The sequence below is a fragment of the Leopardus geoffroyi genome, chromosome D1 (assembly GCF_018350155.1).
Source record: "Leopardus geoffroyi isolate Oge1 chromosome D1, O.geoffroyi_Oge1_pat1.0, whole genome shotgun sequence".
NCBI classification, from domain to species: Eukaryota; Metazoa; Chordata; class Mammalia; order Carnivora; family Felidae; genus Leopardus; species Leopardus geoffroyi.
Genome location: NC_059329.1, coordinates 17,512,136 through 17,526,877, shown reverse-complemented (window position 1 = coordinate 17,526,877; position 14,742 = coordinate 17,512,136). Strand labels below are relative to the sequence as shown.

Below are 14,742 nucleotides of genomic sequence, written 5' to 3'. Positions count from 1 at the left end.
GAGCTCATTTCTCCTTAAATTCTTTTTTCCCCATTCCGTCAGCACTTCTCCACACCAGGTGTTCTTTGCCCTAATTGTTTCTTGAGGAAGAGGGTGGACCCGAGAGACCAAAAGCATTTACTCACACTTGGGAGGGGGAGGGTGGGCTGTAAGTTTTGGGCACTGTAATGAAGGGCTGAGGCCCAGCAAGTAGAGGTGGCCCGAGTCTCCCACTGTGCGTGCGGAGGGTGGGGTGTCATCCACCCCTGCCAGCAAAGGACAGCCGGGGACCAGCCTCTCCTGCTAGATCTCATCATCACACCCAGGACACCCACAGCGGGAGGGGAGGAGGGTGGAGACGATCATAAGATATACCCAAGATCGGACGTACCCACCGCTCATGGCATGTCAAGGGGCAGGGACGTTCTGAGACACAGTGCAAACTCCTCTAAGTCAGAGCACCCCAAAATGTGCTCCAACAGCCCGGGCCGCTCCGTGAACTGTTTGTGAAGGTCCGAGACCAGATACATACAAACATAGGGAATGAGTTTAGAAATGTTCACAGCAACCCAAGCTTGGGATGAGTGGGTTCTTGCTGTTGATGGCAGGTATAGACTAGTTGGGGCCCCGTCGGACGTGTGTGATGGGTGTGATCTGTGGTCCCGCACGGTAGGACCGTGTGCCGGTCGGTGACAGACTAGAAGCAAAAACACCTGGCCCTGTACCCCCAGATCCTTTGAGAGGCCATGCTGTAAGGAATGGCCACTAATAAAACCACGGGGGTGGTAAGAGACGTCACGTGGGGGCTCCGCTCTGGGCTCTCTTTCTTTGTCCCCTCTAAGGCTGAAGAGAAAGGAAGTCCACGAGCTTCGGTGGGGGGGGGGTGGTGGCAAAGATGGAGGCAAGTGTGGTGGGGAGCCACTTCCTTCAAGAGACCCCCCCCCCCCAGAATGACAAGGGCTGGTGCCAGGTAGGGCTGGCCCGGTCACCCGTGGCTCATCTGGGCAGCACGATCCTGCCTTGTTTGCCCTGGGGACTTGGGTTTGGGAACCGAAGGTGGACAACAGTGAGTGGAAAGGATAGCTGCTGTAGTTGTTTTGTTCGCTAAGGTTCTCTGACGGCTACAGGCAGACAGGCAACTCCGGATACAGACGGCTCTCCTGAGATTTCTGGCAGTCGGAGCCACAGTATGAAGTGTGGGTGGTAAGTTAGTACTTACTCCCTGTCCCAGAAACTAGAAACACTCTGGTTTAGAAGGCTGTAACAAGAGGCAACAGGCTTATGCTGCAGTGTAGAAGGGCTCACGCAAGAGAGGAGAAAGGACTTCTAGGCGCTGAGGATTGTATCCCACAAGAACAAGTGGCCGAGAGAAATTATGGGGTTAGCTTTTCTTTGCTTCCTTTTTTTTTTTTAAGGTTTTTTTTTTAAGTTTCTCTTTTTTGTTTTTAATTTTTTTGAATGTTTATTTTTGAGAGAGAGAGAGAGAGAGAGGGGGCATGAGCGGGGGAGGGGCAGAGAGAGAGGGAGACACAGAATCCGAAGCAGGCTCCAGGCTCTGAGCTGTCCACACAGAGCCCGACGCGGGGCTCGAACTCACGAGCCGTGAGATCATGACCTGAGCTGAAGTTGGACGCCCAACCGACTGAGCCACCCAGGTGCCCCCCCCTTTTTTTTTTTTTAAGATTTTTTTAAAGTTTGTTTATTTTTGAGAGAGAGAGAGACAGAGTGTGAGCAGGGCAGGGGCAAAGGGACACCCAGAACCCCAAACAGGCCCAAGGCTGTGAGCTGTCAGCACAGAGCCCAACGTGGGACTTGAACTCACAAACCACGAGATCATGAGCTGAACCGAAGTCAGACGCTTGCCTGACTGAGCCACCCAGGCGCCCGGGGGTTAGCTTTTCTGAAGGATGGAGGGCAGATGAGGAAAGAAAACCTAACAGTAGGTTCCTTCATTCTCCAAGGATGGTTTTGAAATGTCCCCAAGGGAACAGAGAGGCATGGACAAGAATCCCTACATCCCCAGAATCCTTACATCCTCAAGAATTTGTATCAGTCCCCCCTGGACACTTGGAAGGACTGTGGGGTTTCAATTTTCTCTTCGAGAGAGAGGTGAGGACAGAGCAGGTGCAGACTGGGCCACAGGACCAGCACCACCCGGGGCAAATCCTAGAGCCCACGAATCTATTCTCTTCCTCTTCCTCTTCCAGCTCTCCCCTCCCATTACAGCGAGGAAACTCAAGTCTAGGGCACAAGTTGACTTGTCCCACATTCCTCAGTGACAGAGCTTTGTCTTGTCTCCTGAACGTTTCTGATAATTATCAACCAAAATGATGGATTGCATTGGTGCACTGGCACACACTTTGCAAAGCACGCTCATACCCACTCCCATTTAATCACGAAAAGGACGGGTGTGTGTGTGCACGTGTACCTCGTTTAGAACGGGCTGTCAATAGGAGACCATTCTTCACCTTCCCCTCAAGTACTTCGTAGATGCCTGCTGTCCTCTCGGTCATTGAAAGGATATTTGTGTTCCGTAAATATTTGGATCGAAAGCCACAGACATCTCTAAAAGGCTTCTGCCTGTTTCTGCCTGGAACCTCGCTTCTTGGTTGTCTTGAGACAGTTTCTTTACCCTCGGCTTCTTTTCTTGGGGACTCAGTAGGCTGGAGGTGGCGAGGAATGAATTGGTTCAGAGGGACTTTGTAGTCTTGGGTCAGGTACTTATTCTTCCTGTGGGGTCTCACGAGAGTCACTAGCCTGTATGCACCACCCCCCCGTGATCATGCCCATTCCTTCCTAAAACCATGTTGGAGGTTCTCAGGGTGACGTGCCAAGGGTCCCCAAACAACTAAGATGCCTTGGCGGTCCTTCTGGAAGGTGGGGCAGGGATTAGTCCTGCCACCTCACAGACAGGACAACTGAGGGTGGAGAAGGGCAGCAGGAATGGACAAGTGACTCAGCTCAGCCCCTCCCTCGTCTCTAGCTCCCTGGCTTCCCCTGGCCCCCCTCACAGGATTCTTCCTTCCCATATCTCCGAGCAGGACAAGGGGGCCAAGGAATTTGCTCCCCTCTTGTTTGGGTTTGCAAGCCCGCCTCACTGCCCCCTCAAAGGGTTGGGTCGGGGGAGACTGGTGCATTGGTGAGGCCGGCTCAGGAGGAGAGAAGGGAAGGAGAAATTCTCTCTGTGGCCAGATTCTCACCCCTGCCTCCAGTTCACCAGAGTTCCTGCTCTTTCCTGGCAAGCGTGTTTTGGCCCCAGACAGGACTTCTGCCTCTTGGACTAGACCAACCCACCTTCCAGAGGCTTAGCTTCCCTCCAGCCCCTCTGACCAGTGCCACCCTCCACAATCTTGGCATCTCTCCTGATGTTACCACTTTCTTGTGTCCTCTATCCCTGGTTCCTGTGTTGGTCCCCAGTCTTCCCACCACCATCTTGGGGTAGAAAGTCACCAGGAAGACCCAGGTTTGATTCTGTCATTTGCTAGGTGTGGGATCTTGGGAAAAGCAGTGAACATTCTTTCCCATCACCGGCCTCAGTTTCCTCTTCAAAGTGGGATGATGATATCTACCTGCACCAAATTGTTGTAAAGGCCAAATACATTAGGTGCTCGAGTGAGCTCTTTTATTTAAAAATTTTTTGAATGTTTATTTATTTTTAAGAGAGAGAGACAGTCGGAGCATGAGTGGGGGAAGGGCAGAGGGCCATGGGTAGAGAGGGAGGGCTCCACACAAAGGAAGCCTTCCCATGAATACGGGACGTGGAAGGTGATGGCAGAGAATTTGGAAAAGCAGAACGTGTACACTGTTTTCAAGGTTCAGCTCTTAGACATCATCCAGCCCAAATCCCTCTTTTATGGGAGGAAAATAAAGGTCCCAGTGGGGAAATGTTTGCCCAATAATCTGCAGGGAGTTAATGGCAGAGCCAAGATAAGAATCTAATGGAGTCAGACAGGCCTGAGTTTGATTCCTGGTTAGAAGCTGTATGATCCTGGGCAAATTAGTTTTCCATTCCTTTTTTATTTTTTATTTTTTGTTAAATTAATCTCTTTATTTTGAAAGAGAGAGAGCACGCACGCATGCGCAAGCAGGGGAGGGGCAGCGAGAGAGGGAGAAAGAGAATCCCGAGCAGTTCGGAGCCTGGCATGGGCCTCGAACTCGTGAACCCTGAGATCATGACCTGAGCCAAAGTCAAGAATCAGATGCTTAACTGACTGGACCACCCGGGTGCCCCTAGTTTCTCATTCTTCAGCCACAGTTCCCTCATGGATAAAAACAGGGATGGTAAGAGTGAAATGAGATGGTGAGTGTGAATACACATACAGGTGCCCAGGTGTGGGGAAGAGGCTCTGTGAATGTGGCTGGACTTTCTCTCCTTTTTTCCGTGCCCACCGTATTTGTCCTTGCCTGTGTTTGAGGCTACATGGTGACCAGTGTGGTCTAAAGTCCTAAGGTTAGCCGTTTGGGTGCTTAGGCGTTGTCAGTTACGGACCTGGGGGCTTGTGAAATGTGGGGAAGCCTGCGTATTTTTATCGACCACTCAATACCCAATTGAGAACAGAAAAAAAAGTGTTGTCAGTCTCAGGAATGAAGGGAAAACAACAGTCGGGGAAATAAAAGAAAGGATAGGAAAGCTAATGATTCAGAAATCTGGAAACTTGGCTTCAGTCCTCTCTTGGTGGCGGGGGGAGGTGGTGTAGGAAGAGGACTAAACGGGATAGGAAGCTTCTCTGGTCCCTAGCGCTGCCATAGAGATACTCTGAGGTCTTCGGCAGTTAGTTGATCCTCTGTCCGCGCTTCGGCTCCTCGGAAGCAGGAGGAAAGGGCAGAATGAGCTCCCTGCCAGGTCTCTGCCAGCCAGGAGGTCTGTGTCTGGACCTGAGAATGCTCTCCTTTGCAGTCCTAGCCTGTGTGGATGGGGAAATGCCTTCCCTTTCCCAGTTCCCAACCCTCGTGCCCCTTGGGGATTTCACACAACACAGAAGGTGCTCTCAGGGAGCTGGGGGTTTCTAGGTCACCTTTGTTTGTAGTTCCTTTAAAACTCAGAGACAAACCACCCCCTAATTCATGCACTGCTGGGAAGGGGAATCTGCCTTTTAAAAATCCAAAGGAAGCCATTTAACCAAGTTGGTAACCATTGTGACTCATAATAAGCTTTTCTCTGTAAAAAATGAGTCAGAATGACTTTCCAGGAAGTTTGGTTACTTTAATTAGCTAGCTCTTTTTTCTTGCCCTTAAAAACCTACAGTAATTTGATGATCACCTAAGTATGGGTGCTACCAGCCACGGCGCTGAGTCCCTAGAAGTAAAGAATCTAGGGGGTGAAGTTCCAGACAGCACAAACTTCTTGGTCTCCATGGAGTAGAAGAAGACCCACACAGAACCCTTTGCTGAATGTGAAATGAGAAAAACCAGCCTCCAGGGCTGACCCACTTGGCCTGACGAGAAGGGCACCCCAGCTACCGGGAGCCCCAAAGTGCTTAGCCCTGATGTGCATTCTGTAAACTACAGAATCACAGAATCTTGATGATGCCATCAGAGGTACTGATCACAGTGGCCACGTGTCAAGCACCGTGCTAAACATCATTGCAGTGAGCTCTCAACCCACGCTCTAAGTTGGGCATTAATTGCCCCCCCTGTACAGAAATGACGAGGCTAAATTAACTTATCAGATCATACAAGTGGTGAGCAGCTAAGCTGTGATTTTTTACCCTAGGTCTGTGTGATTCTAAATCCATACCCTTCAAAGGTCTTCTATTCCTGCCTCCTAAGGAGGCAAAGTGGCTGGTAGAAGGTCACGTACGAAACCGGAGGACAATCAGATTCCCAAAGTCCCAGCTAATGTTCGGATTCCTTCTCCTTCAACTTAGTCTGCACCTAGCTCCCGCGGTCCCAGAGAGGAGGCTAGAAAGCGCTGGGTTTATCTCTAACGCCTTAACCTTCCTAACCCCCACCAGGGATCTGAACTCCATTTCTCCCCTGGCTCACCTCCTAGGGTCCCACGTAGCTCCTTCCCACTCCCAACACTGTTACCCTGAACTTGGTTGCATCACTGGTAACAGAACACCCGTGCCAGCCTGCTAAGTGTGGTCTTCCCGCACTGGCACTCTCTTAGTTGTGGCCCCACACACCGGGGGCAGTACAGCTGGCCCAGGTGAGCAGAGGTGGCTCCCGCCAGCCTGCTACCAGGAAAGGGCCGCCCAACTTCTCCTGAATAGCGGCTTCTGGCGTCTGATTCTTGTCCAGGGAAAAGGCTGCGCCTACCACTCTCCAGCTGAACTGATTTTATTTTTTATTTTTTTTTCAACGTTTATTTATTTTTGGGACAGAGAGAGACAGAGCATGAACGGGGGAGGGGCAGAGAGAGAGGGAGACACAGAATCGGAAACAGGCTCCAGGCTCCGAGCCATCAGCCCAGAGCCCGATGCGGGGCTCGAACTCACGGACCGCGAGATCGTGACCTGGCTGAAGTCGGACGCTTAACCGACTGCGCCACCCAGGCGCCCCAGCTGAACTGATTTTAAAGCCTTGCTCCAGTTCTTCAGGTTGGAGGGAATTTTCTTCCCAACCGGGGAGAAAATGTGCCCCCTTCCGCAGACCCTCAGTAAAACATACTCAGCAGTTAAATCAATTGAAAATTGAGTGGAACTGGCCCGTATTCTCCCAGCCCAGCTGTCCGTGCTCACAAAGCAAAATATAAAACCTACAGCTCCAATGCGTATTGCTACCCGTGCGATAGGCATTGTTTCGATATTAAATAGGGCGGCAGAAAAGCTTATGGTAAACGTATCCTCCAGATGCCCCCGACAAGACCCCCAATTATCTTGTCCTCGACCCAAGCTTCTAGAATGGAACTAGACTGCACCTGAAGACTTGGGAAAAGAGTTTAGCTCTGGGGGACATTGATTCTCTTCCACTTCTAATTTCTATGTCTCTAATGATCCAGATGAAAGACTAATTGAGGTCTTGTTGGAAGGCTATTAAAGTTATTTGGTGGTGTTACAATTTATACTCATGTTTCTCTAAGTTCTTTTTAATTATATGGAGCTTTCAAAGCAAAGCTTGGACGGCGGAGTTAAAAGCAGAGGGCTACGAAACTTTCTTCTCAATTCTTTCCTGTCCTCTTTCTCTTCTTCACAAAGCAAAGTCATCTCCAGGCACCAAGCCTTTCTTTCTGGGTCTATTTACCACCCACATGCACATAATTTGGCCTCTTGGCTTGTTCCTTGCCTAGGCCTATTGAGAAATCTGGGGTTAAAAGGCCTTAATCCCCATCTACTGAAGGCAGGTCATGCTTTCTATCAGTCAGCAGCAGCTAGAAACACAGCCTGGTGCTTCTAAGGGTGTTGGAATGGCATATCAAAACGTCAGTCTCGGGGCGCCTGGGTGGCTCAGTCGGTCAAGCGCCCGACTTTGGCTCAGGTCATGATCTCGCAGTTTGTGAGTTTGAGCCCCGCGTCGGGCTCTGAGCTGTCAGCACAGAGCCTGGAGCCTGCTTCCGATTCGGTGTCTCCCTCTCTCTCTCTCTGCCCCCTGCCCTCCTCACGTCTGTCTCTGTCTCTCAAAAAGCGAATAAATGTTAAAAAAATAACTAATAAAATAAAATAAAATAAGTCAGTGTCTTCCCTAACTTTTCTGTTTCCATTTTGTTTTTGAGGATCTGGCCCTTTCCTAGACTAGTCCCAGAGATTGTGTTCCACCCTAGACCAACATCTAGTGTTGAAAGACTCCAGGGGCATATCCCATGTCTCTAAGGAATTCCTTCATTTCCTAAGACTCTCAGCTTTGGGGTCTGATTGGCCGAAAGACTGAGTGAGAAAAAATACCGCATTGTTCGATGATTTTCAACAACTCTCTCCTGCCTGGGCTTTCTTGTTGCAGTCCCCAGAAGAGAAGACCCTTACCTGTCTCCACCTGGCTGAGGGCACTTCGAGCATCCGTGGAATCCGCTACATCCCCACTCATCTTGATATCTGCAGGGAAAACACAACTGATTTTAATAACAGGTCACAATTTTTCTTGCTATGACATATGTGGCTTTAGCTAAACAGCAAAGATGAATGTGTAATTACAACAACCATCAGACTTTCAAATTCCTGATTCCCCCGAACATACAACCATTAGAATATTCATGAGCTCAGGGCACAAATCCCCTCCTCCCAGGCTGGCCTCCTTTCCCTGGCCTTTCTTGCCCCTCCCCACAGCTACTGTGGGATCTCTCACCTTTTGCATCCTCCATGGCCACTTCCTTCAATCACCAGTCTCAGTTGGTAAAAATTTAACAAGGGGAGGGGTACAGCGAGGTGGGGGGTGGGGGAGAAGGCTTCCCATTCTCAATCCTCGTTTCCTTTGGGATTGGGGGGATTTATTTTATTTTATTTTTGTAAGTAGTGTAAGAAATATCTGTCTCTCCCTCACCCCTGCCCTGTCATAACCCTACCCTGGGGGTTAAGAGTACCCTTGAGCCAAGGCTCGCCTTTCTCACCTTTCTTGCCCAACTCCTGCCCCTGTCCTCTATCTGGCTCTCGGAGGTCTGCCCACCGTCTGGGGATGAAATCCTAGCCCCTGTGTGGCCCCTCCGGAGATCCTCTCCTCTGGGGATCCTTACCTTCTTTCCTACTCCTTCAACGTGCTCAGTGAGAAAGGGATGGTGGGTGGGTCAGTGCCCCGCAGAGAGAGAATACCTACACCAGGCCTGATCTCAGCCCCCTAGTGCTGCTGGTCCGGCCTCTCTGCCCTGCTTCATTTCAATAAATTAAACATTTACCCTTAACAGACAGCTGCCACCACCTAAGAGGCCCCTAAGCCTCCTCCAGGATCAGCAGAGAGAAGCAAAGAGGCAACTTTGAACTAACTCACTCTTCTCAGCTCCTCTCCTTATTAAACCACCCAAATACTGAAGCCGTTAAAGACAGAAGAATATTTTATTCAAATCGTGTTGACCCCCCCCCCCCCCCCCACACACACACCACCCCCACCCTCTTCTCTGGGGCAGCACTTTAACTCTTTCAAACCAGATAAAGTCTTGGTGAGTCAATTTGCATACCCGGCTCCCCAGCCAATCCCAGTGAAGCAGGCAGTCTTAATTTGCATCAGGTAATCAGGCAGTTGGCAGTGTGGACCCCGGAGGTCTGGAGATGATCAGGATGAGGAAAAAGGGAGGACCTCTGCCCCAGGAAAAGCGGGGGGGGGGGGGGGAAAAAAACTACTTTTTTTTTTTTTTAGGGCAATGATGTGTGTGGCTCTGGCAGAGATTTCCACTGTGGCCCCTGGGGGTGTAGTGACTATAGTGCAGGAGGGGTGACTGCCATGCCAAGCAAGACAGAGACGGAGTGGGGTGGGGGTGGGGGGGCATGTGGTGGGGGGCAGATTCAGACAGAGGCTCTCCAACCCTCAGAACAACCCAGAAGCAGAGGCTGGAATAAGCAACTTTAGGAGCCACCGTGACTTGAGGAATATTTTGAGACCCGCCAAAGCGATGACTCCCAGGTAAATGCTCGGAGCCCCACGCGGCCCTCTCTAGACAGCCACGCCGGCCTGCGCAGTCACAGACCCTGAGGGGAGACCCTGCACCCCTACCCACTGCACTACGTTTAGGAAGGCATTTCTTGAGCCTAACGTAAGTCCTTCCGGCTGCAGTTTGAAACTTTCTGTACGGTCTGTCGTGCGTGAATATGCAGAATAACTAGCGTGGGTCACCTGGATGCATCTGCAAAGGGCTTCAGCTGCGGCTCACCTTCTGCTCCAATAAAGAAGTGGGCTTTGCTTCGTTCCACCCCTGGAGCTGGGCATTACCAAACACAGATCTGCTCAGCTCACACTCCCCCATGGGGTTCTTCAGGGATGCTGAGGAAGAGGTCTGAGACTGCCCGGAAGGTAGGGGAGGGGGCAAGTCCTCCCTTTCAGGAGTTTTTTTTAACCTGCTTCCGTAGCACACGGAATTCAGAGCACTGGTTTTGGTGGCGGACAGACCTGGATTAAAATCCCAGTGCTAGGGGCGCCTGGGTGGCGCAGTCGGTTAAGCGTCCGACTTCAGCCGGGTCACGATCTCGCGGTCCGGGAGTTCGAGCCCCGCGTCAGGCTCTGGGCTGATGGCTCAGAGCCTGGAGCCTGTTTCCGATTCTGTGTCTCCCTCTCTCTCTGCCCCTCCCCCGTTCATGCTCTGTCTCTCTCTGTCCCAAAAAAATAAATAAACGTTGAAAAAAAAATTAAAAAAAAAAAAATCCCAGTGCTATAGTTAACTAGCTGGGGGACCCCGGCTACCTATTTGAACCTCAGTTTTCCCAACTAAAAAAAAAAGGGGGGGATAATGCTCCTTCCTAGAGTTCTTTCAAGGAGCAAACCAAATGCTGAATGAAAACTGCCTGGCTCAGTTCCTGGTGCAAAGTAAGCATGGGATAAATGAATGAACTAAACAGATACCTCAGCTTTACGTTAGCCCCCTTCTCCCATAACAAGAAATAGCTTTGGTTTTCTGTCTCGGCGCTCTTGTAATTTGTGCTTTACCTGGAAAGCCTTAGGCGTCCTCCAAATGCTGACTTCACAGGGAAGGAGCTCATGGGGACAGTAAGAGTTTAAGAGGCAGTAAGGCTGGGATTGATGACCAGATTCTCAAATCAACCTGTTTCCAATTCCTGACATTTAAGCAGGGTAACTGTTGAGCTAAACCATAATTTCATGCCCGTAACCCAGACTCCCTTCTGACACCCTTTCCCTGCATCGCCTTTAAATATAGCCAAGAGTCATCTCACATATCCTTTAAATTAGCTTAAAAGGTCGTCCTAATCATATCTAAAAATGACTTTTGAAGGAGGCAAAGGGCCGTACTCTGCCAGGACATCTTCTCGTTTGATGTACCCACACGGGAGCGACATGGTGACGCTTTGGGATTGGACAGGGATTGGAGCCTGAATGGAGGGGCAGACTGAGACAATCTACAGAAGCCCTTCAGAAGTCCCACAGGATGCTAAGATACTGAGAACCAGTTCTTGTGGGTAGGAGGCTGATGGGTGGGACGAGCTCTTGGGTCTCAGCCTAAAAATGGGCCAACACCGAAACTCCCCAAGCCACCATAGCCGAATGCCTGTCTGACAGCACTAGCCGGGGGTTGAGTGAGAGAGGTGTGGGGTGGGGCTAGCCTTCCCGGCTGTTCTTATCTCTGCAGGCAGGCGACTGAGTAGGCTCCTGGCCATCACTCCCTTCCCTGGGGAGGCTCAGCTGCTCTGTACATGGATCCGTGTGGATCCCAGTTACCAGACACAAGACCCTCATCTGCCTCACCGGCACCACCACACCCTGAAGCTGGGGCAAGACGTCGGCCTTGCCCTCCCTGTGCCTTGGCATGACCTATGAGCGTCCCCTCTTCACACATCTGTGAATCGGGGTGTGCACGTGAGCCTGAAGGAGCCAAGTCCAAGGGACAGTATTTCTCCCAGGCTACAGGCCGAGTGTCCATAGTGTCCTGAACCCCCAGTTCCAGGCTATGCTGGGAAAGCAGAGAGCCCACCCTTCTGTCTTCTACTGTCCATATCCATCTCTGTGAAGGAGGTCCCTCCCGACTTCTTCCTCACACACTCGCTGACGGGGGCACATCTACCAGGGGGAAAGCAGGGGGCCCACCCGTCCTACTTCTGAACTACTCATGGCTCGAACTCTTTTCCTGGAGTAGACTTCTCTCACTTCCTCTTCAAGAGAAAGCCACTTCCCCTCACAGTGAGATCTGCCAAATCCAAACGGTAGTCCCGAGCTGTAACTGGTATGAGCCTGTGAGACTTACCCCAAACCTGACAGGAAACAGCTCACAGTGAGGAGACAGAAAAAGAGACGCCCCGGGGCCAACCCAGTGTCCCCCCTCCATTCCCACTGTTTTCCTCTGTTTCTTCTGTCCCTCCCCAGCTGTCTGCCTGACTCTTATCTACCCCTCTGCCTGTTTTTGACCCAGGAGTGGGAGGACCCCCCCTTGGCTGGGGTGTCCCCAGCTCTGGTGACCTCATGCCTGCTCAAGCGTTCATGTTCCTGGAGAGAGATGGCTCTAGAAAGTACAAAGAGCTGAGACCCAGGCCGACTCGAATCATGGCTTACACCTGGGTCACCGGAGTGGCAAGCTGGGTCGGGTCGGGGGCCACATTGCCCGTGGACCTGAATGCCGGACCCTACTTTTTATGCTCTTGTCCTCCCTCCTTTCCCCACCCAAATTGCTCCAGAAAATCAATTGAGGAGGAGTCTCTGAGGGCCCAGGACTGGAAATTCTCAGGGGAAGCGCTGTATGTGAAGAATTACTGGGAAGGAATAAAATAAAACTCGGGAGAGACCAAATTTCCACCCAGAGGATCCTGAACCGAGAGACCCTAGAGAGGGACCCTCCCTCACAGACCCTGTGGCAGAGCCCACATTGAAAGGCCCCACAAGGATGACCTCAGACTGAAAAGCCCAAGAAGACCCAGCAAGGAGAGCCCTCGAATGGAGACCCAGTCGGAGAGATCCACAGGAAGTCCCAAACTGAGAGATCCCTTTGGGGTGCCACTGATGGGGAGCCAGATACCGCTGAGTGGCCAAGACTGAGAAAGCTCACAGGGCAGTGCAGACAGACTAAAGAAGTGGGCTGGGGAGGGGTAAGTGTGGACAGGTGAATCAGGTAACCCACCCATGGTAGATGGGGACCCCACCTTGGGTTTAGCTCAATCTCCCCTTTTGTGTTTGGAACCCCTGCCTCCAGGAGGTGAGTGAGGGAAGGGTCAGCCTGGAGCTTCCTCCAAGGCCAAGGTGTGGGGGGGGCTTGGCCCTCTCCCGGTCAGCCACACAGCTCTCCTCTCTCTGTCAGATCCCTGCTGGGTCCTAGCTGTCCCACTTCCTCGCCCTTCCCCCAGAGCAGGAACCTCCGGGAGACAATGAGGTGGAAAACCCCTAGGAAGTCTCTGATCTTGGCCCCACAGAACTTCCGGCTGAGGGCCCACCTTTCTGAGGTCTTGCTCCCATTCCAGCCTGAGGCTTCTTGGTAGGAAGTAAAGCGGGGAGGACAGAGGATCTGTCCCCCAGGGGTCCCCAGCTCCGCGTTCCGTGCCACGGGGTCTGGAAACTGACTTCCTCCAGATATTGGATGACACCCAGTTGGATGCTTCCTTTGGCCTCACCTGGCCCTTCCGGACATGTCCTAGCACCTGGGGATCCACTCGGACTCCACATCTCTCCGGCAGCCTGCCTTTTTCATTCAGCCCCGCCAAGACCAAGTCTGGGGAACTGCGGACCCTGGGTCTCCTCACATACCTGCTGCTGCCTGTTTTTAGGGACTGGTAGGCCCCAGGAAGGGCCAAAGCCTCCCGAATGCTCTGCTCCTTGGGGTAGGTCAGGAAATGTACCTGTCCTCACTCTTCCTCTCTACTCCTCCAGAAAAGAGGAGCGGTACAAAATTCCCATCAGCAGCAGGCCGGAAAGCCTAAGTCAAGGTCACGTGGTGCTGCCCTCTCTGAGAGGCAAATCGGCGACTTGAAATGACCAAATCAGGTTTGGCCTTCTTCACCTTGAGTCTGGTCTTCCACTCAAACCCTCCGACCTCCAGAGAGCCCACCCCAACGCCAAGCCCAGCGGCTCAGGATGAAGCAGCTCCTGCCCTAGGCTGTCTGTGGAAGGACGGACCAGCAGGGCGAACGGAGGGGCCCTGCCTCACGCCATGCCCCCATGCCATACACGTAGGGGAAACTGACTCCCGGAGAAGCATCTGCACCTCCTAGGTTCCCTGCCCGGAGCAAAGCGGGGCTTGGAAGCACCCATCCAACAGGTCCGTGTGGCTGGCTGCTCTTCCTCCGGGGTGCCGCAGAGCTCCTCACCAGCCCCTGCACCCAGATTCCCCAGCACCACCATGCACTGGGCCTATAGTACTGCCAAGAGCCACAGAGCGAGTGGGTGGGCACGCCTTCGCACATGGGGTCTGCTCCACCTCCTGCCCCCACACCCCTGAGGACAGCAGACTCACCTCTGATACACAGGGACACAGGCTTCCACAAGCCCTAATCGATACATGTGTGGCATGGCACCCGCCCCAGGTGTGCCTCTGTAAGTGCCAGGCCCCCCTCACCTCTCCTAGCGACCCCCCTCCCCCCCCCAGACCTTCCAAATGCCCACTTTGCCTCCACTTCCCATAAACGCCCGAGACACAAAACACGTAACGTGTGGATACAAGTACTTTCCTCACTTACGCACTCCCAGGCCCACACCCCTGGCTGACTGAGTGAGCCATCCTTCTGCAATCAGTGAGCAGGGCAACTTCAGCCAGACTATAACAGCTCAGCACACACAAGTCCCACACATCTGCCACTCTCCAGACTGGAGGCCTCAGAAGCCCTCCTGGCCCTTACCTCCCCCCCCCCCCCCGCCCATTCCCCACCTCTCTTCTTTTCCAGGGGCTCCCCCACCCCACCCCACCTCCCCACCCCATCCAAATACCCGCACCGGCCCCTGGCTGACCCGCTATCCACACTGCCCTCTCCTGGCCGCTGGGGAGTAAGACCCCCGAGAACGGTGCCCCTCTCCTTCGCCCCCGCTGCCCTTCGCGGACACCTGTCAGCGCTCACTCCCTCCGCCCCTCACCTGGGTGCATGGGTTCCAGATTCACCATCCTGCCCCAGGCGGGGCCAAAGCCAGCGCCCCCCCAGGCCCCTCGCGTCTGCCCCGGCCGGGCCCACTGGGAAGCCAGGGTCTCCTTCCTCCCGCCCCCGGCCGCCGCCGCGGTGCAAGCCGCTGCCGGGGCCGTCGCCGCCGCTGTCGCGCGCT

General features: G+C 52.9%; 1 protein-coding gene across 2 annotated transcripts in view; it reads right to left on the bottom strand.

Moving 5' to 3' along the window:
- POU2F3 (POU class 2 homeobox 3) overlaps nucleotides 1–14,692 on the bottom strand; it is a 78,170-nt gene extending 63,478 nt beyond the window's left edge. Inside the window, exons 1-2 of one of the 2 annotated variants that reach the window (XM_045483178.1) lie at nucleotides 14,560–14,692; nucleotides 7,881–7,949 (exon numbers count right to left, since the gene is read on the bottom strand). In XM_045483178.1, the coding sequence (XP_045339134.1) occupies nucleotides 7,881–7,949; nucleotides 14,560–14,587 (97 nt within the window). In that variant the 5' untranslated portion in view covers nucleotides 14,588–14,692. Of the gene's footprint in view, nucleotides 1–7,880; nucleotides 7,950–14,559 lie in introns of those variants that run through there. The other variant, XM_045483179.1, reaches the window with a different exon arrangement.
- Between the last annotated feature and the right edge of the window lie 50 nt (nucleotides 14,693–14,742).